Below are 27,750 nucleotides of genomic sequence, written 5' to 3'. Positions count from 1 at the left end.
GGTTTTGCCTAGAGGGATTCTCTATGTTTTGAATCTGACTGCCTGTGAGATTATCTTCCATTCTAATCTTACAGAGTATTTCTTTTATCTTTGTTCTGTTCTTCTAATAAAGTTGTTTTTTTAAGGATCTGATTGGGTTTTTAGGATCTTAAGAAACCCAAGCTAGTCTGTGCTCAATTTGTTTATTCTCAAGCCTCCCCAGGAAAGGGGGTGTAAGGGTTTGGGGGGATTGCTGGGGGAAGAGGAACTCCAAGGGGTCCTTTTCCCTAGTTCTTTTTTAAAGCGCTCGGTGGTGGCAGCATACCCTAGTCCAAGGGCAAAGATTTTGTGCCTTGGGGAAGTTTTTAACCTAAGCTAGTAGAAATAAGCTTAGGGGGTCTTTCATGCGGGTCCCCACATCTGTACCCCAGAGTTCAGAGTGGGGAAGGAACCTTGACACTGCCCCTCAAATGAAATATTTTGGATTAATGATGATTGTTTGCTATTATTTTTCACAAGTGAACGTTTGTCAGTAGAGAGTGAGACCTGAAGTCTTGTCCTTCAGAGAAACTCACAAAGAGTTGCCCTTTTTTCAAAATAGCCATCATCTTCTGTTATCCTCAGTTAGGATGCCCTCTTTCAAAATGGTGACTGCCTCCCATTGTTCCCCATGAGAAAGAATCAAAACAGAGCTCAGGGAAGATGGTATGCAGGCTTTTGGGAGGCAGAGAGGAAAGCTGTGAGGAGCAGTGGCAGTGCCATATTTCCTGAGGGCAGCTTCTGGCCTCAGTCCCATTGAAAACAATATGAGATGGCAACCATTTTAAGAGACAGTAGGACTTCATGGAATTTGCTGTAGAACATTTATCAGCGCTGCTGAACTTCCAATTATGAACAGCAAAAAGTGGCCAATACCCTTAAAATATTTCTCCAAATGTAGTCAACCTCCCTAAAATCTCATGCACAAAGAGTCTGTGTTATTCCATTAACATCATCAATAGGGACAAAAAAAAGTCTTGACATAAGATGCTAAATTTCTAAAAATACCCATTTAATTTTAACTCTAACATAATTACTCATAAATACTTAGAAAAGTCATTCTGTATTCAAAGGGCAAATGATTAAGCTTGGAGAGGACATACTGTATTTGTCATACACAAAGGCTGAATCCCTGCTTTTAATACAAAACCAAACTTAACCTTAACTATGAAACTGCAATTGATGCCTCCGTAACAGACGAAGCAGATAAAGGGTAGGAAGGGAAATAAAAGAACAGCTTGGTGTAATGACTTGGTTTAGGTCACACAGGAGGTCAGTGGTGGAGTTGGGAATAGAATGCAGGCCTCTGACTCCTAGGCTGGTGTCCTAGCCACTGGACCATAGTACCTGTCAATCCTTCCCATAGTCCCATGTCTTCGCTGGCCCATCAGTCAGTAATAAAGACCACAACAGCCATACTTGACACCTTTAATAATTTGTGGAGAAGATTTCTAAGAAATTTGTGATTCAGCTGAGAAGCAACTCTGCAGTTCTCCAAAAACCTTCTAAATTCCTTGTCCACTTTCAGCCTAGGTATGGCAGAGACTGAGCTCTTCTCATTGACTAAACAGACAGAACAGCTACCCCTGCTAGTTGTTTCAGGTCTCCCAGCAGCCATTGATATCACTGCCCATAAGAGTCTGGCTGCTCACCTGCAGGCCCTGAGGGAGGAAGAGAGGATCACATTTGAATGCTTCTGTCCTTTCTAGGAGTTCCTAGCAGACGCTGCTGTACAATTGTTCATCCACACTAAGGGCACATATTTACCAGGATCTAGTCTGCCCCTGCTCCTGTTCATTGTGGTACTGGAGGAGACAGTGATACAGGGGCTGTGGTGTCATCACTACATGAAGGACACAGTTTGAAATCCACAGGTTGGTCCATGGAAAGAGGAGATGGATGGATAATGATGATAACAAATCTCAAACCGTGCTGTTTGAGGCAACAACGTGCTCTTGGGCCATAGTTGCAGTTCCTGTTGTTCTGATACCAGTTTTCAACTGAGAACTGAAAGCTGAAGGCAAATAGCTGTTTGAATATTTATTGTGTGTGTGTGTTCCTGCCTGGTTAAATCACAGTTTTGCAGTGAGTTGGCCAGGATGATCGCATCTCTGAGTTCATGTAAATGTAAAGCCATGTTACAAAGGGGAAGAGCGAGAGAGAAATTGCGACCATCAGACGAATTCCACCCAGGGGATTTCTGGAAAGAACAAAAGACAGTGGTGTTATTTCAGATCAAACCCAGCTAGCAACAGAGGTGTCTGCGTCTGGGGTGAGGCTCCTCATCAGACTGAGGAGCCTGGAGAAAAGCAGTGTTGATGAGCTGCAATCAGCATGCCACAAAACCTCTCTGGCCGCTGCTGCTGTAGGTGGCTTCTCTGAAGCGCCTGCTCCCAAACCCTGCCTTTACTGTGACAGGAGAACAGAACAGGCAGCAGCACGCGTCCAGGAGCCTGCCCACTTGTTCCCCTTCTCTGCTCCTTTCCAACCTGCACTGAAGAGCTGCTCAGCTGCCCCAAGTCCATGTGGCTACATCCCCCTCAACTTTTAGTGACGGACACCAAAGACTCCTTTCCTGCAGCCACAGCAGCACAGAGATAGACCCCTGTTCAGCAAGTTAGAATCCAGGCAGTGTCAGAGCAATGGGAGGCAGAAAGGCAAGGATTTCAACCCGAGGCAGAAAGCAGCCAGATTTTCCTAGACTGATAGTTTGGGAGTACTACTTTTTTTCAGCTTCCACATGCAGATTCCCCAGACTATATTTTCACTGGGCAAACACCAAAATATAATTCTTTGTGACCTGGTGTAAATGAGGCAAACACACATGGTGCACCTCCATTGCTGCATCTTGACTGACGGGGGAAGTGACGACCACAAGGAACAAAGACTGAGTTAAGAGTATTTTTGTGTTTGTTTCTTTTTGAAATGAGGGTATATTTTAGTCTTAAAGTGAGACCTAATGGCATGCCCTAACGGCAGGCATACTCTTTGCACCCTTTAGTACCCTAGGTCTGGGCCTTCCTTGATTTGAGGAACTGCGCTGAGATTTTGTGGCGTGGATAGAGATCACCACACTTGTGCTGGGTCTGGATTTGATTTTAGCTCACCAGAAAAGCTTATGTAGTAACACACTGTGCCATTTAACCCTTCTCTAGACACATAACAAAGCAGATGGATAGTCTCTATTGCTACTTTCCTTTAAACACTGGCTCCTAGCCTATTACAGAAACTTTTCCTTGCAGTGCATGGCATGCAGGTACTGCTCTCTAAAGATAACATCTCTGCAGGGCTCCTGGATCTTCTCTCTTTCGTTCTAATGGAACAGCCCTAGCTCTTAAGGCTTTCTAATGGATGAGAGCAGTATTAGTGGGACAGAGCCCCTACTGGGCATCACACACCACTCTTTTTAGGGCAGTGGTTCTCAACCAAGGATACATGTACACCTGGGGGTAGGCAGAAGTCTGTCAGGGGGTACCTCAACCCATCTAGATATTTGCCTAATTTTACCACAGGCTACATAAAAAGCACTAGCAAAGTCAGTACAAACTAAAATTTCATACAATTACTTGTTTATACTGCTCTATATACGATACACTGAAATGTAAACACAATATTTATATTTCAATTTATTTATAATTATATGATAAAAAGGAGAAAGTAATAAATTTTTCAGTACTACTGTGCTGTGACACTTTTGTACTTTTATGTCTGATTTTGTAAACAAGTAGTTTTTAAGTGAGGTGAAACTTCGGGTACACCACACAAATCAGGCTCCTGAAAGGGGTGCAGTAGTCTGGAAAGGTTGAGAGTCACTGCTCTAGGGTACAAATACTGCCCTTGAGGTGCTCAGAGAAGGAACTGCAGCATGTTGCAGACTGCTCTGGATCCTAGCAATGCTCATTGAGCAGCTGTTCATTTTCCAACCCCATCTTACAGTCAGAGCTGGTGCAGTTTTTCCTAACGCTGAGGTCTTTGCTTTGATGCTGGTTTAATGCCCAGCACAATTTTGTCATCTCCCTCCCAGGTTCTAGGTTCTGTCTCCCTCTCCTCCTACGACGACTGCAGAGAATCTGCTTATGCTGAGGCAGCGGAGTCGGCCCACTCCTCATTAGGGTCCTTTCTTACATACGTTATGCCCCATTACTAGTGTTCTAATGGAAACACTTTTGCCACCTTGGTTTTTGCAGTTACTGCCTGCATCCGCTATAACACTATGCTACCGCTATACAAGAGATAGAGTCTCTTTTTATGAAGAAAGATCCCCACCTTCAGACTCTGCAGGAGGAGCAACAGGTTTCCTTCAAGTTGTCCTCTGGACAAGGTTTGCCTCACCTTTTTTCCCTTTTGCTTTATGCTGCTTATGACCAGCAGACCTTGTCCTTCCAGAAACCCAAATGAACATGGTGCTGTGCCCAAGTCTGAGCAGAATTTAGACAATAATATGCAGCAAGGCAGCACACGGCCAAAATCACCTATGGATAGGAAACAGCTAGCTGCAGCCAGCCCTGTAGTATATACCCTATCACGAACCATGAATATACAAACGGATTAAAGACTTACTTTGCTGAATTGCGGCAAAGATTCATCCATATTGTAATAATCACCAGACCAAACAACTCCCTATACAAAATAAATACATAAATGAAAAAAAAAAAAAAAATCAGAATACAGTGTGCACAAGTATTTGCTTACACAAAGGACAAATTCTCTGCAAAAGTAACGGGTAGGCGTGCAAGCTCCCCCTAAGAGGAATTAGATTTACTATTAAAGCTGGATCTGAGCTAACAGAAATCTGAATGGAATTCCTACTCCACATGCACACAACCAATTTACAGAATCTGCAGAGATTTCTGCTTCCATTTTCTATTAGACTCCTTTTAATACTAAATATAATGATATGACAGTTGAATATGTACAAACTCATGTCCGTTGAACCAAAATTTTTACAGAACTACAGATAAACCTGTAAACTACGCCTCAGGGTGTCCATTTAAACAGCAACTTAAGACACGATCACTTTTACCTTGTGCACAAGCAAGCACTTTGCTTACTTAAACAAAAAGGAATATCTGAGTCTCTGCCTAGTGGGAGTTTCCCTCCTTCACTTTCAACCCCCTTTCCTCCATGCTTGGCAGTAGTGGGGATTGTGCCATCAAGTCTCCAACAGCTTGACAGTATTCCATTCCAGACAAGTAGGTACATGGTACCCTCCAAACAAAATTTGGGGGATGAAAATTGATTTTTTTTCTTTTTTTTTAAATGTTTTCTATTTTGTTATTTAAATTATAATTCTTATTAAAAATAGACCACTTTAAAATGAAATCTGAATTTAATACAAAATATATGTTAAGGCCTAAACTACTTGTATCTTTGAACATTTAAATAAACAATAAATATACTGAATCCATTAGCCTCTATGAATTAAAGGATGCTTTTCTATATAAAGGTTTTTTGCCCGAGTCTAACTTTTGAGGTCAAGCTTTATAAATATGGTACAATAGTCTCCTAAATTACTTAGGCTGAACTATCTCACTTTCAAGAAACTTAGAGGAGAGTAGGAATTTAAGCTCCAGCCACTTTTCAAACATGTTTGTGTAAAACTTTCCTGAAATAATCCATTTAATTCACAGACCACAGTTAATCCCTTTGTTTAATAAATTATTTAGTTGTGAATGTGAAACATGTTTTGATATGGGAATTTTATTTATCCAAAACTTTTACGTTTGTTTTAATAAAAAATAAATCGTATATGCAGTTGTGCATGTTTAATGAAATTCCAGTTACCATCCTAATGAAGTTAAACAAATCATGAGCAAAAAGTTAACTATCTAGTGAATAAGCAATATATCATTTGCCCTTTTCTGACATACTAAAATGTATGGTTAATAAGAATTTGAAAATATTAAGCTATATAATTGTTTACATAAATGTATATAGTTATAGTGCACCCTCTCAGATAGCAAAGAGATGTACCAAATCTAGTGTAAAGGTTCTATTTAGTTGTAAATCAACACATTGTAATGGTTATATCAACCAATGAGAGTGCACCTTTCTTCAGAAAATAACTGAAGTGCAAATGTAAAAGTTTATTAAAACTGATGATTTAAATCACTTTATTTACATCAATCCACCCTGAACACAATTCTGAAAACTTACCCAATTCCTGCCTCTAAAGCTCTGGAATCAGAACACAGGGGGCTTCCAAGGTGCACAGTGCCAGTCTTGTGAGTTTTGAAAGTCAGTACCGACCCCTACCCCATCCCCATCTGTGACTGACCAAAGCAAAGAGAACAGGGGATTCAGCCAAGCTGCAACCTGTGCTCACTGGCCCCTTCGTCAACGGTTTCTCCAACATACTGCTGGACTAGCAACAACCAGGCTGAGTTCCTTACTAGCCTGACTCCCTTCTTTTTAGGGCCAACCCACTCACTGTATCAATCAAAAACTGAAGCTTGGTCTGCCTGGGAGTGAGCTGCCAGAGGGACAATCTGCTTCATACATGGGCTGTATGGATTAGGACAGAATAGATGCATTACTCACCTTCCTTCCTCTTCATGCAAGATGTTACTTTTTGCATAAGCGAACAAAGAGCACCCCAAGGCAACGGTTCCAACTAAACAAGCAGCAGAATGCAGATCTGACAGGCTCCTCCAGATGACATTATCTGGGGAAGAACAGACTGGAGCTACTAAATGCTTATGAACATACTACATGAAGTACATCCCAAGTCTTCCAGACTGTAAAGAAGCTGCGTAAAAATGGACCCTTCCACAAACATACATGCACTAGGAAGGAGGGATGCAGGAGCGTCTGCTGCAATACTAGGTAGGACTTTCTCTTTTATGTATCCAGGTGTTTGGAATGGTGAAGGAATTCTGGTCTAGAAATACTGTTGACAAATGCAAGCTCTGGGTGGATTTCAGATTCTGAGTTCCTGGGAAACAACTCCTTGGCAGCACCACAGCTCTGAAGACCATCACAGATCCTCCCTAGGAAACAGAAACATGCTCCACTGTTCAATGGCTTCATAAAAGGCCATGGAGAATTACAAACTGAAGCCTCTACATAGCAAGGAGCATGACTTCCTGACACCCTATGCCCTCTGTCAGGCTCTTGGGCAATTCTAGGGCATGAGCTGTCCCTGCCTCAAAATATTCCAGGAAAGATTAGAAGGGGCCCGGACACAGGCTCTTGTGGCTTACAGGTCCATGCTGGAGGGCTATGGGAGGCAGAGATAAGTGAATAACAAATGGTTCTCTGGCTGACCTCCATAATGACAAGTCAACAAATGGAAAACCAGAAGGCTTAACAAACAAAATCTCTTCCGGGCTGAACCCTCCAGTGGATGGAGAGCTCCAAGCAAGAGCTGATCATTATAGGTTCCCAATATAGAAAAGAGCTGTGTATGATTTTTTACTTTGCAACAGGTCTACATAGAAGGCTGATGGTTCTGTTGAACTGGCTGCAGCTCAGGGCCTTTCACAGTCCTAATGTGAAATGCGTCTTATTGATTTGGCAATATCAAAATTAAAATAATTAGGAAAAACAAATGTCCTGAAAATATACAAGTATGCTGAAAATAAACTTTAGGCTATCTAAACCAAAAGAATCTGGAAAAATTATTTCCCTTTCCAACACTCCTGTTTGTTTACTTTTGGCATTTATCCCAATTTGGGCATTGAAAATAGACTTTCAGTTTCACTTTCGGGCTCTCATGCACTAGCAAAATGCTGCAATGTTGAGGTTGCAAATACTGCAGAGCAAGGTTTATTTATGAACAGTGACTGTTACACTTTCATTTAACAAAGCCAGCATTTTAGGAGGCAGAGTTGATGCAGCATGTTACAGAAGAGACACTGTGCTCTCTCATGGAGACTTTACTTTGTTTTTGTTGGGATTTTCCTTAATCCAAAATAAAATTCATTCAGCATATATGGTTGTCATTTAGCATATAGAAAACAATTTCTCAAAATTCTTTCCAATGAGAAAAAAAAAAATCAAGGAAATACTTCTAGTGATCTTAGATTGTATAAATCTTACTTTTATTTCCTGGGCCAAATTTGGCCTTACAGGGTCCCTGTAAATACAGCCGCATCAGTCTCAGCCAGCAGATAACATTCCCCAGTGACTATACAATCTTAGAACTCCTACCATGCCATATTATAACCACTAAGAATATTACACTGCTGTATGTGCACCTTGTGTGGTAATCACAGTATTTGGTAGTTATACCTTTATCTCTTCAGAACACTGTACAGACATTAACTCTCAGCCCTCCTAGGACACAGGTAAGAATTATTCCAATTTTACAGATGGGGAAACAGAGAGAAAAGTTCAGTGACTTGCCAATGGGAGCAGCAGAGCCAAAGACTAGAACATGGAAGTTTCTGGCTCGCAGTCTCGTGCTCAGCCCAATAGATCACCATTTAGTACTAGAACCAGACTGTTACGGCATAGGTGCAGTAATAAGGATGTCTCAGGACGAGGAATTGATGCAGAGACAATGGACTAAATCCATTTCTAGGACATCCACCTGCAAACAGGAAAGCAGTCACCATCACTCCTGGGAATGGGCACCTTACTACCTGCAGTCATGGACAGCTGAGCACATTTCCATGCAGCCCTGGGTTTGCATCCTACCATGACAAAAAATGAAAACCAATCTCTTTGGGGTGAAGATCTGACGAGTGAGTCCATTTAGAATGCCAATATCATACCTGTAATTGACGGATTAAGGCCAACAAGCAGCGTAAGGACAGCAGGTACAATGTAGACCACCTGTTAGTGAGATATTGCAAGTCCACTCTGTAGCATGAGAAGGCAGAGCACAGAGAAGCAGCCACATCCCATCCAGTTCATTTACACAATGCAGCAGAGCAGGTGATCTGGAGCGATTACAATACACAGAGGTGATGTGGAGCCCAGAGGTACTCAGGTCAGGAGGTGTGAGCCCCAGGGAAGGAGGAGAAGAGATAGTTGGTGCCTGCCCTAGACAAAGATGGTAGGGGGTGGGGGTAAGCAAAGTGGAATAAAAACCTCTGGAAGTGCCATGCAGGTAATCAAACTTGAGTAACCTGTCCACCGCCTTCCCACACCCAAGTCACTATTCAGAGGGAAGATGATGTTCCCAAAAGGTGTAATTTTAAAAAGCTGCTTATTTTAATCAAGGATGAGGATTTAAAACTCATCCAAAGCAGGCTTCAGGTTTTACCTGCTCCAGGCAGAATTACAGAACCCATTCAGACGGTTTGAAGTCACCCAAGTGTTGTGAACTTGTGCGCCACAGGTCAGGCCAAAGCTAGAAGAGCCATTGTAAACCTTTCAGAAGGGGGTTGTAACAGAAAAGAGGGCAGATGTCCAACAAAGGAGCAAATTTAGGATTCTCTCCTATAAAATGCTCCAGATTCTTCAGCAGCTAGGAAAGTCTGTAGTCATACTCACTATCCACAGTCCTGCATCAGGGTCATTTATCTGGAATAAAAAAAAAAGGTCAGAATGAGCACTCAGACAAGATCTTACAGGCTTTCACCTGATGTCAGGATTCTCAAACCTACATTTGTCCTCCCAGCTGGGTCAAGAATAAAAAGTACTTTATTAAAGGATCCTCCTGGTTCAGATTTCTCTTATTTTGGAGAGGAGAGTTGGTTAGAGCCAGCATGTGTGCATAAGCACCCTGCACTGCTGTTGTCATCATCTGGATGCATGTAATAGAGAATCCAGCGATCAAAATTTTGTTGAGCAGGAGAAGCACATTTTCCCCAACTATGCCAACTGTCACCAATTTAAACAGAATTATGGGTGACAGTTTCTTCTTGATAACACCAAAGAATAAGAGCAGGGGGCAGCTTTCAATGCTAACACTAGGGCAAAACTGCCAGTCTGAGCCAGCTGGAGTTTGGATTCAATCAAGGAAGATTGTACTTTGGGTTCAGTACTAGCTTGAGAATAAAGAGATCTGGCCTCTGTTCCAAACTTTACTTAGTGGGTGACAGTGCCCTTGAGCAAGTCACTTCCCCTCTCTGTGCCTCAATTGCTCCATCTGTAAAACACATCACCCCTTCAGCGGACTTTTAATTTTCCATAATATTATATTTTGATCAAAGATTTTCTAGCTTTGCCTAAGGAAACTCTCCCCCGAGAGTCATACTTTTTCAGGTCCCTCTGGCTGATTATAACTCAGGATTATAACTGGAATGCAGGGTATTAGTTACCAAGTGTTTGTAACTTCACTTTCATGTGTTTAGGAAACGCTGAATAGTTATTGTGACTTTTTTCTGTATTGTAGTTTAAATAAATTACCAAAACAATTGAAATTGGTGTGATTATACTGCATTCTTTTGACAAATAAAATGTGCAGAATTTTTTATTTTTTTTTACGCAGAATCCCTCCAGGAGTAAATCCTGCCACATATCTCCATACGCTGAGTCATTGGCACATTAAGGGCGCCCCGTTGGTTCTACTGCCTGGTGAACTGGGAAAGCCAACTCGATGTCACAGGGGAGGAGTGGGGAGCTGTACACGGCAGTCATGAAGACGGGTAAAACCATTTCTGTTGCACTGGGAGAAGTGGGATGGAGAAGAGCTGGGCTTTGACAAATCACCTATAGTATCCAGCAAACACAGCTCCTCCACATCTCACATCAGCTGGAGGTTGGATAGGATGGGTAGAGATAGGGCAGCAGGGCTCCCCGTTGACTCTGTGGTTGTGCACAGCCCTGTTACCTAGCCCAGCTCCTCAGCTTTAATACACAATCTGATGCAAAATTTAGGTCCAGTTTGTCACAGAGTCCATGGAGCCTTATTTATGGCTTGGCTGAGGTATAGTAAAGTAACTTATCTATCTTGTTCACTCTGGGCAATCCGATTTAACGTCTGTCTAGATTTAACCTGCATTATGTGTACACAGGCTGTGGTGGTGGATTCCAGTCACTGAAGAACTGTATTTCCTCCTTTACAATTTCCTTGTCTATTTCAAGTCCCATTTTATGCTGTAATTACCAATTTTCCTATGTTCCCTCTTTAGTCCTGCATATAGCCAGGTTTGATAAAATACTGTTCTCTTTTCTTTTGATTTTATCTCTGGAATATACATAAATTTCCTCTCATCTGACTTTCCTCGTATGAATTGCTCCACCTAATTAAAGGGAATGATAATCTCAAAGAGAACTGCTCCCTGATAAAACTACACTTCCACCAAACCCCTTGAGGGGCTCAGGAAGCCCCACTCCACCATGAACAGCCCCAAACTGGCAGTGTATGATGGCAGGGTTAAGCCATGAAAAAGGTTCTCTCTTATGACAGATGAAAGCTACATCACTTCTTGATGACATTCCTCACAACATCTGGCCACGATGGGCTGCAGCAACGAACTGCTACTGCCATTACACAGCCAAAACCACAGGACCTCTGAGTACATGCAGCATTCCACAGAACAGAACATCACAGTGAAGTTTACACACTGGCCTGTTACACAAGCACAGCAGCAAGCTTCTCTATGAGCCATTTCCACACCAAACTCCATGAACAATAATCTGCAAATGAAAACTCCAGTCCCGTGAGCTGGCACGGGGAGTGGATTATCGTTAGGGATGTCAGACAATTACAAAAATTGCAATTATTAGCGAGATTAAAAAAAAAATAATCACATTTTTAATCACAGTGTTAAACAATAAGAGAGTAACATTTATTTAAATATTTTTGGATGTTGTCTACATTTTCAAATATATTGATTTCAATTACAACTAGGGTGACCAGATGAAACGAAGAAAATATCGGGACACAAGGGGGAAGGGGAAAAAAAAGAGGCCAGAGTTGCAGAAGGAAAAAAAACCCAAAAACCAAAAAACGCCAGAGCAGCCAAAGCCGCAATATCAGGTCAAATGGCGTCCCGACCGTGCACTGGTTGGGACGCGGGACAAAAATTTAAAAATCGGGACAGTCCCGATTTTATTGGGACATCTGGTCACCCTAATTACAACACAGAATACAAAGTGTACAGTGCTCACTTTATATTATTGCATCAGATTACAAATATTTGCACTGTAAAAAGATAAACAAGAAAAGGAGTACTTGTGGTACCTTAGAGACTAACCAATTTATTTGAGCATAAGCTTTTGTGAGCTACAGCTCACTTCATCGGATGCATCAATGAAGTGAGCTGTAGCTCATGAAAGCTTATGCTCAAATAAATTGGTTAGTCGCTAAGGTGCCACAAGTACTCCTTTTCTTTTTGCGAATACAGACTAACACGGCTGTTACTCTGAAACCAAACAAAAGAAACAGTATATTTCAATTCACCTCATGCAAGTACTGTAGTGTGATCAAGAGAATATTGGGACACAAGGTGGACCCCATCCACCCTCCTCCTCCCCCAGACCCTTTCCCCATTCACCCAGCAGCCTGACTGACCCCATCCACTCTCCTCCTCCCCCCAACCCCTTTCCCCATTCACCCCCAACCCCTTTCCCCATTCACCCTGCAGCCTGACTGACCCCTTTCCCCATTCACCCCCCAGCCTGACTGACCCCATCCACCCTCCTCCTCCTCCCCCCCGGCCCCTTTCCCCATTCACCCCCAACCCCTTTCCCCATTCACCCCCCAGCCTGACTGACCCTTTTCCCCATTCACCCTCCTCCTCCTCCTCCTCCTCCAGCCCCTTTCCCCATTCACCCCGAAGCCTGACTGACCCCTTTCCCCACTCACCCCCCAGCCCCTTTCCCCATTCACCCCCAACCCCTTTCCCCATTCACCCTGCAGTCTGACTGACCCCACCCCCTTTCCCCATTCACCCCGCAGCCTGACTGACCCCACCCCCATCCTCCCCCCCAACCCCTTTCCCCATTCACCCCGCAGCCTGACTGACCCCTTTCCCCATTCACTCTCCTCCCCCCATTCGCCCTCAGCTCGGCCTCACCTGCACGGCGGCCGCCAGCCCGAAGAAGGCGGCCATGAGCAGGTTGCAGAGTCTCCACAGGCGGCCCGGCCCGGCGCCGCTCCCCGCCATGGTGCAGGCCGCGCCGAGCTCCACCTCGCCTGGGCGGGCCCGGCTCGGACCCGGGGCTAACGGGGCGGGGCTCGGTCCTGGTCGGCGGGTGTGTAACGGGGCGGGGCTCGGTCCCCGATGGTGGGGGTAACGGGGCGGCCGCCTACGGGCGGGGGGCGGCCTCGGACCCGCCCCGGGAAAGACACAGGACGGAGTCGCAAAAGCCAAAGCCAAGGCTCAGCCGTATCGAGGCCGGGGCAGACCAGAGCCCCTGGGTACAGGCAGGAAGAGACCAGTCGACATTTTGGTCAGTTTCACGGGAGTGGCTCCAGGATGCAGCTGGAGGAGAGAAATCCAGGCGTTGGTTGCCCGCAGTGTGTCTGAGTTTAAAAGTGAAAAGAAGAAGGGGGGACAGAAGAAGACGACGGGCAGGGTCAAGGGTGGGTTTTTTCAGGATGGAGAGACCCTCATTTTAAGGGAAGAGGCCAAAAGAGAGCAAAGGGTGTAGGAAGAGAGAGAATAGGCGTGAAGAGGTCACGAGCTGGGAAGGATCGAGGGGGCAGGTGGAGGTGAGAGCCGAGGAGAAACCTCTGCATCAGTGACAGGAGGAGGAGGAGGGTGGCTGTGGCCCATCTTGTAGATATTTTATTTGAAAAATAATCTTTCACAGAAAGGGAGGAGGCGGAAGGATTTCGGAGGAACTCACAGGTAGTAAATAAGCAGCTGTGGTTATGGGTGTGGAGTCAGTGAGGTGGAGACATAGTACTATCTGACAAGAAATATGACAGAACTGGAGGAAGTTCACGTGGTCACAGGACTTTCTCCAAGGGTGTCCATAGCACAGGAGCAGAGGTTGTTGAGGAGTCAGGGTTGTAGGGACAGATGTTCAAGCGGCAGAGAGAGAAGCAAAAGAGTCCGGTGGATTGGAGAGAATCCACAGCTGAGTCAGAGCAGAGGGCAGAGTGGGGGGGAACTGAGAGTAGTGAGAATAAGTCATGGATGTGACTGGTCATGGGAGGGACTGGTAGATAATGTTGAAGGGAATGAGGTGACAGGGAGAAGGCAGATATTGAGAGGTCAGAGAAGTTATAGTGTTTAGTCAAGAGAGGCTTGACTAAGTGACCACCTTGGTGAGTGGGAGCATTATTACATTACTTGAAATCAAATCAGGAGGTGAAGGCAAGGAGATGGGCAGCTAATCAGATGGGACATCATCATGGAAGATGAAGTTACATAGGATGAATATGGGAGAGAAGAGTCAAAGGGAGAAAGGTGGATGGGGAAGAGCAAGTGACCACTACATTGTTTTTGATTTCTCCCTCTCCAGCTTCTTCTAACACCATACATATCCAAGTCACATCCAAATCCTTGCCACTTCTTTAACCTCAGCATCACCAAGATCTTTCCTTTCCTTCCCGACAGCCAAATCTCTTGGTCAGGGATCCATTATATATATATATATATGTGTGTGAGTATAACCAATTATATCCCCTTACATCCCACAGACAAATGTTTTGGTCAGGGCCCCATTATATCCCACTTAAGGGTAAGAAATCCTAGAAAAAGTGTAAGTCAGGTGCAGGAGACGGTTAGAAAGGCAGCTTCAAAGAGAAGAGGAAGCAAGACAGTGAGGAGGAATAGAGGAAAAGCCAAGGAAGCCATGATGACCTTTGCCCAAAGTGTCCAGGGAGTAACCTCAGGGGTTTCAATTTCCCATTTTTGGCAGGTCTAGTTGACAGTGGAGAAGACATGGGGTCCTCCAGGGCTGGTGAGGTAGGGCTGCTGCTGGGCTGGGAGAAGGCTCAAAAACCTTCCCCTCTCTCTCCTTATATAGCTTCTATCCCCATAGTCTGAGTGCCTCCCATTAGTAAAACCACAATAAAGTCTTTCTTCCCTGCCTGCTGGCAAGCATAGGCATCGACTTCTACTGGCGCCAGTGTGTGCTCGATGCCCCCTCCGCCCTGGCCCTGCCCCCATTCTGCCCCCTTCCCCAAAGTCCCTGCCCCTATTCCAACTCCTTCCCCAAATCCCCGCCTCAGTCCCGCCTCCTCCCCTAAGTGTGCCACATTCCCGCTCCTCCTCCCACCCTCCCGGAGCTTGCTACAGCTGTTTGGTAGTGGCAAGCGCTGGGAGGTAGACGGAGGAGTGGGGACGCAGCGCGCTCAAGGGAGGGGGAGGAGGCGGAGGCGGGGCGGGGCAGGGCAGGGAGCTTGGCTGCTGGTGGGTGCAGAGCACCCACTAATTTTTCCCGGTGGATGCTCCAGCCCCAGAGCACCCACGGAGTCGGCGCCTATGCTGGGAAGAAGCAATGTTGAGTTAGTTTCCTGCTGTTTGGGATATATGGAATGATGAGGGTGAGGGCTTTCTAGTAGGAAGGCCTGTGTGAAGAAGTGCATTTTGCATTTAGCTCTGAATGTGACATGGTCATTCTGGTGTTTCATCTGACCACAAGTTGAGTATTGCCAACCTCAAATGTTCAAAAATCATGGGTCAGTCTCACCAAAAATCATGAGATTGACTTTAAAATCATGAAATTATGTAAAATTAATAGACTTGGGGTTCTTTTTAGTTGCCTTCTGCTTTTTGAGCCGTTAGCTTCAAAATATCACTCCAGTGCACCCTTTCTCCAAAGCCACAAAGGCTAGACACTTACTTTTTCTTTAAGAATGAAGGCTGAAATAATCACATACCCACTTGCCTCCAGGAGCTGGGGCTTTAAGGAAAACAATCATTATCATGAGACTTATGACAAAATCATGAGAGTTGACAACATTGCAGGATCCGTGGTTTGATCTGGCTCTTGCAAAGGCTGTGTCTCCCAGGGCCACAAACCTCCCTTTATTGGTTATCAATGTCTATGTTCCAGTGGAACATAGCTGCTCCGGGATTTGGAAGGACGGTGACGGTCTCTGGGATAGCTGGGACAATTCCATGTAGGGTTTGAAAGTCCGGACAGTGACCAGAAACTGGATTCTGCTTTTGGAGGAACCAGTGAAGAGAGCAGTATATCAGGGTGGCTGGCATGTTTCCAGTGACCTCTGCTGCTGCTTTCCAAACCAGCTGGATCTTTCTCAATGCATGGGGCTTCATTCTGAAATACAGAGAACTACAGTAGCTGCATATAGACATTACAGAAGAATGGATCACTGTGGACAGAGCCTAGTATGATGGGACTGGATGTGCGCTTCTGGCCAGCTGAAGCCTTTCACACACCACTCGCAGAGGAAGAGGACGACCAGCTCTGTGCTGGCTCTGTCTTTCTCCTACAGCTTCTTTGCTGAACTACAGGGCTCTCTCCTAGGGTCGGGGAAGGGTGTAAAATGAGAAAGCTCAGAACTGCTGTGGGGTCTGCGCTGAGCACTGGATGGCAATGTTGTGCAGTCCTGTCAGGCACAGCCTTAGAGCAGCAGTAGTAGTTCTCATGCAGTACAAAGTGACCCTCCAGCGGGACACAGCAACCACCCAGCACAGCCCATGTTATCAGGGAGAGCAAAGCTTCCCCACACCCTGGGAAGGGAGAGGAGAGGGAGCAGTACCTGCACATCAAACTGCTGCCCTTCCCCTTTATCCTTTTACATTTATCTTTCAGGGGTATTAAGAAGCTGTCAAGGTTCCTTCCCCACTCTGAACTCTAAGGTACAGATGTGGGGACCTGCATGAAAACCTCCTAAGCTTACTTTTACCAGCTTAGGTTAAAACTTCCCCAAGGTAGAAACTATTTTACCCTTTGCCCTTGGACTTCCACTGCCACCACCAAACATTTATCTGGGTTTATTGGGAAAACATTGTTTGGAAACGTCTTTCCCCCCAAAATCCTCCCAACCCTTGCACCCCACTTCCTGGGAAAAGTTTGGTAAAAATCCTCACCAATTTGCATAGGTGACCACAGACCCAAACCCTTGGATCTTAGAACAACATAAAAAGCATTCAGTTCTTGAAACATTTTAATAGAAGAAACAGTAAAAAGAATCACCTCTGTAAAATCAGGATGGTAAATACCTTACTGGGTAATTAGATTCAAAACACAGAGAATTCCTCTAGGCAAAACCTTAAGTTACAAAAAGACACACAGACAGGAATATTCATTCTATTCAGCACAACTCAATTTCTCAGCCATTTAAAGAAATCATAATCTAACACATATCTAGCTAGATTACTTACTAAGTTCTAAGACTCCATTCCTGTTCTGTCCCCAGCAAAAGCATCACACAGACCCTTTGTTTTTCTCCCTTCTCCGAGCTTTTGAAAGTATCTTGTCTCCTCATTGGTCATTTTGGTCAGGTGCCAGCGAGGTTATCCTAGCTTCTTAACCCTTTACAGGTGAAAGGGTTTTTCCTCTGGCCAGGAGGGATTTTAAAGGTGTTTACCCTTCCCTTTATATTTATGACAGAGGCATAATGCATTAAATGTTCAATAACATACACTGATATCTTTGCATGCAAAACACTATACTCAATACAAGGGCAAAGTATAGTGGCTTGTTTTGTTTAGCAGTGTGCACAGGATGTTTTTTGCAAATCACAGAAAGACTAGTCCTTAATGTAGGTGCAATTATTGTTACTTCCACAGTAATATAGTCAAATTTAGGCATGTAGGGTGTAGGCTCTTAAGATGTGTGTTGTGACAATGGTGTGTGTGTGAGAGGGTGCAAACACAAGAAGAAAACAGCTTGTACTAAAGGGCTTTTTAACATAGCAGGGAAAGGCATAACAAGAGCCAATGGCTAAAAGTTAAAGCCAGACAAATTCAAACTAGAAATAAGGCACACATTTTTAACAGTTTCAAAGTAGCAGCCGTGTTAGTCTGTGTTCGCAAAAAGAAAAGGAGTACTTGTGGCACTTTAGAGACTAACAAATTTATTTGAGCATAAGCTTTCGTGAGATACAGCTCACTTCAGCGGATGCATTTGATGAAGTGAGCTGTAGCTCACGAAAGCTTATGCTCAAATAAATTTGTTAGTCTCTAAGGTGCCACAAGTACTCCTTTTATTTTTAACAGTGTGCATGATTAACCATTGGAGAAAACCACCACAGGAAGTTGTGTATGCTCCATCCCTTGAAGTCTTCAGATCAAGAGTGGATGCATTTCTGGAAGATATGCCTTAGTTAAACAAGTTACTGGGATCCTTACAGAGTAACTGGGTGAAATTCTACAGTCTGTGTTATACAGGTCAGACTAGATGTTGCCTTTTGGCCTTAAGTGGAAATGCTGTAAACATGAAGCATCAGACTTGGTGTCACTGCAAATAGAAAGCCTCTTTATGACTGGGGAAACATTGATTCCACCCTGTGTCAGATGTTGGGATGTGCAGCTTCCAGTCAAGTGAGAGTAATTCCCCTCTCCAATGATGAAGTCAGCTGACAAATTCCTGAGTTGGATGCAGGTGTTCATAAACATCTGTTTAGAAGAGTTCAGTACAGCTATTACTTCTGCAGTTGCATCCAGCTATACTGAGCTGTCTTCTGCTCAACTTGTAATATTTGTCCAGTTATGAGCAGAAAAGGTGGATCCATACCAAAGGACTTCCTGTTTGCTGCCCATGGATAGGATATTGTACAGAGGAAAAAAATCTTTGAAGCTTTCCAAGAATCAGTTTTGAAGCTGTGGTAGACTGGCATAACTGCATTGACACTTACACTGATCATTAGAGACTTGCACGGATACAAAATGCATATCCGCATCTGATCTGTGATCTGCAAACATGGTCCACAGATATAAAGTGAATATCTGTAAATTTGCGGGGCTCTACTGGTGATGCTTAAGCTATGATAGGAAAACAAAATGGCTTTATGACTAACCAGTTGGATACACGGTTCAAAGTGTGGGCCAAGGAGCTTGCTGAATCATTAATGTTGATTTTCAATAAGTCTTGGAACACTGGGGAAATTCCTGAAGACTGGAAGAAAGTTAATTGACAATATTTAAAAAGGGTAAATGGGATGACCTAGCTAATTGTAGGCCTGTCAGTCTGACACAGATCAAAGGCAAGATAATGAAGTGGCTGATAGAGGACTCAGTTAATAAAGAATTAAAGGAGGGCAATATGCCAGTCTGCTTTGTGTCATGGGTCATAGGGTCTGATGTATGCCCCAGCCTGTAACCAGTCTCCTGGGAGTGAACCCTTTAGTGGACCAGGCACCAAGGAACCCCACAGTTCCACAGAGGCAGTCCCCTGGACTCCAAGACTGAGCCTTCAGCATTAGTGTTCCCTGTCTTTCTCCATGATTCCTTGCAACGCCAGACTCTTGCAGGAAGCTTGTATTGCCCCCTTCAGAGTGCAGGGCTCTCAGGGGTGGGTATCTCCTGCATTATTCACTATCTCCAAGACTCTGGTGTCCCAGGGTCTGGTGAGGCAGCAATTCCAGGTGCTCCCCCATCCTGGCAGGCCTCTCCGGAACTGTGTCTCACCCTTAGGGCTGTGTGTATGCAAAGATCAGGGGGTAGCCATGTTAGTCTGTATCCACAAAAACAGCAAGGGGTCCGGTAGCACCTTAAAGACTAACAGAAGTTGCCACCGGATTCCTTGTTGTTTTTGTATGCAAGGAGTCCATCTCCCCTGTTGGGATTAACCTGTTGTCCTCCCTCCCCTCAACAGAGTCCTGCTGGGGTGACATTCCCCAGAAGGATGACAAAGTTGATATCCTGGAGAACCCCAACTACTAGTCAATCTGATCCTTCCTGTGTCTGCACAGAGATCTGAGCCATGGGTAGGCTTTATATTTGTAACCTTATCCCAGGTTACACAGCACTTCAGCATTCGATGGGGCTCTACCACGCATGATTTGACAAGGGTTCTCTCTGTCCCAGAATCTTTCCACCCCATGAATACCTTCCCATTAGCTACCATCTTTCACTCTCACTGGGGATCAGACAGCTCTGAGCCCAGGAGAGTATAACAGAACATGTATACCAGTGCCTGGAGTGGGATCCAATCTGTCACCACCCCTCTTCTGCCCTGGCTGTGTAACTGATTTCCTCCAAATGTTCAGTCACATAGTTTGTTCTCTATGCCTGAGATACTGGCTGCCTTCTTTTTGTCTGGACAGAGGAAGAGTTTGCCGCTCTATCCTGGGCAAACCTTATTTCATCAAGCTTTGGGTATCCTGCCCGCTTATGCCCGGTTTTCCTATAAATATGGCACCTCCAGTCCTTGCAATCCCTTGGGGATGGTCTATCCACATTGGCCATCCCTCCAAGGTTCATTTTACCTAAACCCCCATTTGGATCCTCTTCATAGTGCCCCCTTGTTGCAGCCCCAACTGAGGTCACTCCCCTTTGGGTCTCTTTTAGTGGCCAGACCTTCTGTCCACACACTGACCCACCAATCAGCCTGCAGTATGTGAATCCTTAGGTGCTTGATCCAGTAGCCACATTTTAAGCTCAAGGGGACATATTTCATAGACCGTCCCTAACTTTATCAGATCATACAACGATTCCAGGGTAGTGACACCAGCCCCTTTACCCCACTTGTGGGGATACTCATCTATCCCGCTGCCAACCTCCATATATGTTGCCCCTTGTTTTTTGCACACCCCAAAACCTTTTCTTATAAGCCTCAGGTGTTAACCAAAATTTACACAAAAAGGCTCCTCTGAATGTTTATAGGTCCCAGTCTCAGTCCCATCCGATTGGCTATACACCTCAATGGTTCTGGAACTCAACAAGGGAGTGAGACTACACAGCCAGTCTGCAGGGAGAATTTGGTTCAGCCCACTAGCCTTTTCCAAGATGGCGAGGCAGGCATCTATATCTCCCTGTTAGTATATAGGCTTGTTTGTCAGCCTGAGATAGAATTTTGGGTCTGACTTTTTGATACTCTAATATCTTATACTAATATATGTGAACAAAGGGATCCTTACTAATATGTATAGACAAAGACACTGTGTATGTTGCTTCTGCCTAGCCAGATGGGTTTGTTACAGATAAGAACAGTTAAAGTGTTACTGGGCATCGTGGGAGTATATTACACAAGCGCACATGTTAAGACTGCCTAAACTCCTATCTCAAGGCAAGATCAAGCAACCAGTCGGGAGGGGGAATAGGGGAGGGTGGGGGCAGGCATAAGAAACACTAAAAGCCAAAGCAAAGCCTGGCCTTGGCCAGTATACAACCTCACTCCTTATCCCTCCCATGGGATACAAAAGAGATGGGATGAAGATCCTAGACTCACGACCCTCCAAAATGGAACATGACCATAAGTTGTAAGGGGTGGGACCGAGGGTGTACATTGTAGGTATATTTGGGCCTGCTAAGAAGGAGGGGGTGGGAATGGGAATGGGAACACAGGCAAGGCTCTGCAGCATCAGAGCTGGAAAGGGGGACACAAGGAAAACGCTCTGCAGCATCAGGGCTGGGAACTGAACACTGGGAAACAGATTCTGCTGGCGTGTAGAGTTATGGATATACTTGCTTGGAACTAACTCCAATAAACATTGGATTGCCTGCACTTCGGACTTCTGGTCTTCTGCTTTCTGTCTGCTTGACAAGAACCAGGGGAGGGGGTGAAGGGAAAGCTCTCTCACACTCCCCCTCCTGGAATGGGGCCAACAATTTATCATCTGTGCCCCTTGCAGAGTGGGCACCCTGTGGTCTTTCTCTGCTGACTGTTCCCTCCTGTGTCTCAGTCCCCTACTTCTGCACACAGAGGCTCCTTGCCTCCATCTCTAGCCTCTGCTTCTCCAACTCTCAAGATGCAAGGTCAAGGGCAAGGCCATCCTTAGGCATACGCAGCTGTGTACGGTATCGAAAATTTGGGGCACCCTGGGTCTTAGTGTCCACCCTCCTGCCTCTTCCTATCCCTGTTCTGACCCTTCCTGCAGGCTCCCACCACAGCTGGCTCCTGGTGAGTCTTCATCCGGAGGGGATCTAGTACATAAAAGTGAAAAAGCATTCCAGCCCGCCAGACCTATTAGCACAACACTGAAACTGCTAAAGAGCCATTCAAGAGGTAATGAAGCCATTTAACAGGCATTTGCCAAACCCCGGGTATATACTGTCAGTTTCTGAATTTACTGACAAAAACAGTTGTGCATTACTGTAATATTTACTCAGAACATGTTAGTCTACAGAACCTTAATTTAAAATTTGCTTTAAAAAATATTTCATTATAAAATCACATCTCTAAAAAATCCTTGCATAGATTTTTAGATGCACATCTTTAGCCTTAAATGCTTCGATCTTCAGACATATCGGTTTTTAAATAGATCCTTCAAAAGACCAGCCTTATCTAAAATACACATGCGAGCCCAGGCTGCCGTTGGGCATAGGGGCACCAGTTTAATAATACTGCATAGGGCTCCATAAACGCTAAGGATGGCCCTGGTCAAGGGTCTGCCCTGTTGCTGCTGGGGCTGCTACTGGGGGGTTGGAGGTGCTTCCCCAGCACCTTCAGACTCTTCCACCTTCTTTAGGTGGCTCTGCATCTCCCCAGTTGATGCTGGTGAGCTGGGCCACATGCCTGAACCCCATCTGGGATTAGACTCTGGTTCTTGTCCTGTTTGTCTTTTTCAAGCAGTTCCACCAGCTGCACCCTAGCCAACTTTCCAATATTTAACCTTCACTCTGCATAGCTCCATGAGCTGCCCCTTAAAGAAGTGATCATACACCATTTCTCTTAGCTGGTTCCTTGGAGTAACCTTGTTTTTGCTGCTGCAAGTCACATATTGCAAAATACTCCTGGTGTATTCAGGAACGATCCTCTGTCTGTCTGTCACAGTCACAGGGTCCAGTCTATGCCCCAGCCTGTGACCAGTCTCCTGGGAGTGACCCCTTTAGTGTGCCAGCTCCAAGGACCCACACAGTTCCACGGGGCAGACCCATGAATGGCCCTACACCCCATATTCTTCATAGAGATATTGTTATGATATGAATATGGCATAAGATCTGTTTTATGCAAGATTGGTCATGTGAGATATCAGTGGAAAGGTTATGATTTACTGAATGTGATTATCATATTTGTATGCATGTATCATTTCTGTATCTGAAGTTAGGAATATTGACTATGTATCAATTACAAAAGTGTTTGCACTTGGGGAACGCCCACTAGACAAAATGTGATCAGTCTGGCTGGTTAGTTAATAAACCACTAGGGAAAACAATAGGGCTTTGAAGATGCTAATCTCCCATGTTCCTCAGAAGCTTCCTGGGATGCTACTTTGACACTGCAGGGTCATGTGATCCTGTCACCTGGTACTGGACACCACCTTGGACTGCTGGTATTATTCCACTAGTAGGGAGTGGGGGGGGGGGACATAGGCACCAATTCTGTGGGTGCTCCGGGGCTGGAGCACCCATGGGGAAAAATTGATGAGTCTCTGCACCCACCGACAGCTCCCCGCCCCAGCTCACCTCTGCTTCACCTCTTTCCCTGAGTGCGCCATGTTCCGCTTCTCCCCCTCCTTCCCTCCTAGCGCTTGACGCAGTGAAACAGCTGTGGAGGGAGGGGGGAGAAGCAGGAATGCAGTGCACTCAGGAGAGGAGGGGAGGAAGCGGGGAAGCGGTGGGGCCAGGACGGGGATTTGGGGAAGGGGTTCAATAGGGGCAGGGAGGGGGCAGAGTTGGGGCAGGGACTTTGGGGAATGGAGTGGAATGGGGATGGGGCAGGGGTGAGAGGGGGCGGGATGGGGTGGAGTTGGGGCGGGGGCAGGAGAGGCTAGAGCACCCACCGGCGCCTGGAAAAGTTGGCACCGGGGGGGGGGGGGGGGGGTGTCAAACTGGGAAACAAAGGATTTCCACCACATGTAAATCCTATTTAAGGTGGGGGAGTGAGTTAATCGGTCAGTCTTCAGGGTCGGTCAGTTCTTCACTGAATTCCTGCCCAAGATGACTACTATAAACTGAGGCTGAACTGGGGAAGAACTGGACTCAGGCTAGAACATGTCTGGCCTGTGAAAGTAATATCTGCAGTTTTAAGCTGCAAGCAAAAGAAGTTTGTCTTCAAGAATCTCTACAACCTGCTTAAGACAACCTTTAGGGTGAGAAATTACTACTTGTAGCCAGTTTCTTTAGTGTATTAAGCTTAGTTTGCGTGTTTGCTTTATTTGCTAAGTAATCTACTTTTATCTGTTTGCTATCCCTTATAATCACTTGAAATCTATCCTTTGTAATTAATTAACTTGTTTTGTTTTCTAAAACCCAGTTTGTGCAATTCATAACTGGGGGAGGGGAAAGCTGTGCATGTCCTCCTCCAGATTGAAGGAGGAAGCGATTTTCATGAGCTTATGCTGTACAGATTTCTGTGCAGCGCAAGACAATACAATTTTGGGTTTACACTCCAGAGGGGGCGTGCACCTAAGTACTGGGCAATTACCAAGCTGAGTCTTCCCACACAGAGCTGATTTCAGTGTCTGTGTCTTTCTGCACCTGGGTCTGTCCCTACCTGTGTGACTTGAGGGCCTGGCTCAGCAGGACAGGGTGAGGGAGCCCAGGCTGATGGAATGGGCAGGCCCAGTGGTATCCCAGTACATGAGGTGGCACCCCGGAGTACAGGGTTACCTGTCACAGTGGCGCAGTGAAAAGCGTAATGTGCACAGCTTATTGCTCTGAGACACTGGTGGTGATTTTAAGTGAGTTTTAAGTGTGTTGGCTAGAGAACAGACAAAGTGGTTACCAGGTAGTTATTTTCTGTTTGCTTATTATGGGCAAGGGAAGTAGGGGCAGAAAAGCAGGAAAATGAGTGAAAGTGAAGCTACCAAAAAGCTGGAGCTCTACAGATTTCAGGTAGAATAAAACAAAAAGATGCACCTGAGACAGGTGGAATTAAGACAATTGCAGATAAAAGAACAGGAAGCGGAAGAAGCCAGACAAAAAGCAGCCCATAAGAGGGCCATGGAAGCCCAGAAGCAAGCCATGGAACTGCAAGCCAAAAAATGGAGATAGAAGCAGCCAGGCAAAAAGCTGCCCTGGAACTGAGACAGCTAGAGGCTGACAAAGAAATGGAGGCCCAGAAGCTAGCCATGGAGGAGAAGAAAAACGTGAGACCACATGAACTGGCCTTGATAGTGAAGCGGAACCAGAACCCCACACCAGGGGGCTCCACCTCTCCAAAAATCCTCAAATGGGAGCAGTTGCATCCTGCATACAGCAAGACAAGGGAAATTGCTGAATACTTCATCACCTTTGAGAGGCTGTGAGTGCTCCATGAGAGTCCTGAGGATCAGAAGATGATCATTTTGATTGCAAAGTTGTCTGGGCGAGCACTGTATATCTTCAATAAGATGCCAATGGGTGATACTTCAAACTATGGTAAATTTAAGGAATTAGTTTTAAGACCATTTCAGATTACACCTGAAATGTATAGGGTAAAATTTATAACCCTTAAGAGAGGGGCTGGAATGAGTAATGTGGCATATGTAAACCAAATGAGAGATTTACAGGATAAGTGGGCAAGGGGAAAAGGTATTTCAAGCTTTGAAGAAATGTGTGATTTGGTTGCTCAGGAACAGTTCCTGAATATGTGTTAAAAGAAAAGGAGTTCTTGTGGCACCTTAGAGACTAACCAATTTATTTGAGCATGAGCTTTCGTGAGCTACAGCTCACTTCATCGGATGCATACTGTGGAAATTGCAGAAGACATTATTATATACACAGACACCATGAAACAATTGTGTCTTCTGCAATTTCCACAGTATGCATCCGATGAAGTGAGCTGTAGCTCACGAAAGCTCATGCTCAAATAAATTGTTTAGTCTCTAAGGTGCCACAAGTACTCCTTTTCTTTTTGCGAATACAGACTAACACGGCTGTTACTCTGAAACCTGAATATGTGTTGTGATGATGTAAAACTGTCTTTATGGGATAAGAGGATAAAAACTGTCAAAGAATTTTTACTTTTGTGGATGAATTTGAACAATCCCAAGCATTTACTAGGAATAAACCACAGACAGAGGGGTTTAAGTTTGGTGGGAAGCAGGGTTCCCGTTTTACCCCTGGGAATAAGGAGGGTGGATGGGAGGCTGGACGCTCACCTCCCAAAGTTCATTCCTCCGGTCGTCATCCCAAATCTCCTGTAAAAACAGAAGAGCCCAGAAAATGCTATCATTGCAATTCCACTGAACACCTGAGGAATAAATGCCCTGTGCTGAGTGAGAACAGGCAGCAAGCAACTCATGGAAATACTGCTACCCAGAGCACAGAGACACCTCAGGCAATTGCCACTTATCACACAGGGTTTGTAAAAATAGCACTGCACAGCCTGGCAAGATGCACATAAAGCTATCAGAATTAATGGCAAAGAGCTCCCGGGATGGAGAGATACTGGTGCAGAAATGTCTGTGGTCAGGAGAGACCTTGTTCAGGAGAGAGACACACTGCCAGGACAGATGGCAGAGCTATTGTTAGTAGGAGGTCACAAAATCCTTGTGTCTGGCTAAAGTGCACATGGAAACTGAGAATTTGCAAGCTGAATTAACAGTTGCTGCTGTTTCCCATAACCCAACCCAAATATTATTGGGGAACAACTTTTTCAATGTGGCTCAAGCTGTCCAGGGGTCTGTCAGCAACAAGGAGGAATCTTGTGCTGAAGCCCCAGAGAGAAAGAGTAAAGTCACAGAAACTGCTGGGGAAATGGGAGAGTGTCTCTTTAATCCTCTGTAGCAGTGGAAAACAGTCTGCTGCCAGGGGTGGGGGTGGATGAGACTAGTTCTTACAGCTAAAGACAGGTTTTTCTCCAGGGGGGAAGGAAATAGTTTGGTTGTCTGTGAGAACACTGTCCAGGTTGCAGTTAAGCAAGGGATAGACCTTGCTCTAGAATGCAGAGGAAGATGTGTCCTAGACGGAAGCCCCGAGGTGGGTGGTGGAATCATATAGAGACCGCTGCAGTGGGTAAGGGTTCCATGGGCTAAATCCCCGCAAATTTTTTAAATTTCATTTTCTGTTTGCTCAGCGTGGAGAGCTCACCTAGCCACTGCCCAGCTGACCATCCCGGCTACACGCTGCAGACGTGCTCCTGCCTGAGTACACGGGAGGTGGTGGATCTCCTGGTTGTGTGGGGAGAAAAGGCTGTGCGGGCACAGTTCTGATCCAGCCATAGAAACATCAATATCTAGGAGCAGATCGCTGAGGACGTGGGGGAGAAGGGCCACAAGAGGGATCCACAGCAGTACTGCAGGAAAGCCAAGGAGCTATGGCAGGCATACCAGAAGGCAAGGGAAGCTAAGACATGCTGCTTTTATAAAGAGCTGCAAGCCATCCTTGGCAGAGACCCCATCACCCCATGGATACTTCAGAGGAATCAGAGTCACAGGCCTCTGGAGTGAACAGTGAGCAGGAGGAGTATGGGGGACAGGCGACCAGGGGAACCAGTGGCACAGTGAGCCAGAACCTGTTTGTGACCCCAGAGTAGTTGAGCCAGTCCCTACAGTGCAGCACACGTGAGCCTGATGCAGGAAAAGGAACCTCTGCTAAGTACCCAGTTTGCTTTGATATTGCAGGGACACAGCTGTTCATTTACTATTTTTTTTCTTTTTTTTTAAATCATGCTAGAAGAGGTAGTGAAATAGCCAAGAGAGGTATAGTTGCTATCTGCTTCCCATTCCCGTGTACAGTTAGGCAGAGGGGGCCTTACAGAACAGTTTAAGTGCACCGGGATGTCCTGTGAATCCTCCTCAAGGATACTTTCCTGGAAGTAGTCTGCAATCCTCTCCCAAAGGTTACTGGGGCAGGCTGCCTTATTTCTTCTGGCATGGTAGGACACTTTTCCATGCCACTCAGCAATTATTTCAGCAGGCACCATTGCAGCACACAGCCTAGC

At 45.4% G+C, this 27,750-nt stretch overlaps 1 protein-coding gene across 2 annotated transcripts; it reads right to left on the bottom strand.

Annotated features, from left to right (window-relative positions):
* Positions 1 to 1,009: 1,009 nt before the first annotated feature.
* Positions 1,010 to 13,100, bottom strand: TMEM220 (transmembrane protein 220). 2 transcript variants are annotated; one of them, XR_005227499.2, is made up of 7 exons: positions 12,933 to 13,100; positions 9,460 to 9,489; positions 8,736 to 8,796; positions 6,559 to 6,682; positions 4,579 to 4,638; positions 1,786 to 2,218; positions 1,010 to 1,679 (listed from the first exon to the last, which is right to left on the bottom strand). XR_005227499.2 is itself a non-coding variant. In XM_037913383.2 (6 exons), the coding sequence occupies exons 1-6, from the start codon at positions 13,020 to 13,022 to the stop codon at positions 2,086 to 2,088; spliced, it is 498 nt and encodes a 165-aa protein (XP_037769311.1). In that variant the 5' UTR covers positions 13,023 to 13,100; the 3' UTR covers positions 1,010 to 2,085. The 2 variants fall into 2 exon arrangements, 1 of the variants encoding a protein (XP_037769311.1); XM_037913383.2 differs by having other exon boundaries at positions 1,010 to 2,218.
* Between the last annotated feature and the right edge of the window lie 14,650 nt (positions 13,101 to 27,750).

Source organism: Chelonia mydas, chromosome 14 (genome assembly GCF_015237465.2).
Source record: "Chelonia mydas isolate rCheMyd1 chromosome 14, rCheMyd1.pri.v2, whole genome shotgun sequence".
Taxonomy (NCBI): Eukaryota; Metazoa; Chordata; order Testudines; family Cheloniidae; genus Chelonia; species Chelonia mydas.
Note: the sequence above shows the minus strand (reverse complement) of the source record. Positions and strands in the feature narration are given on the sequence as shown.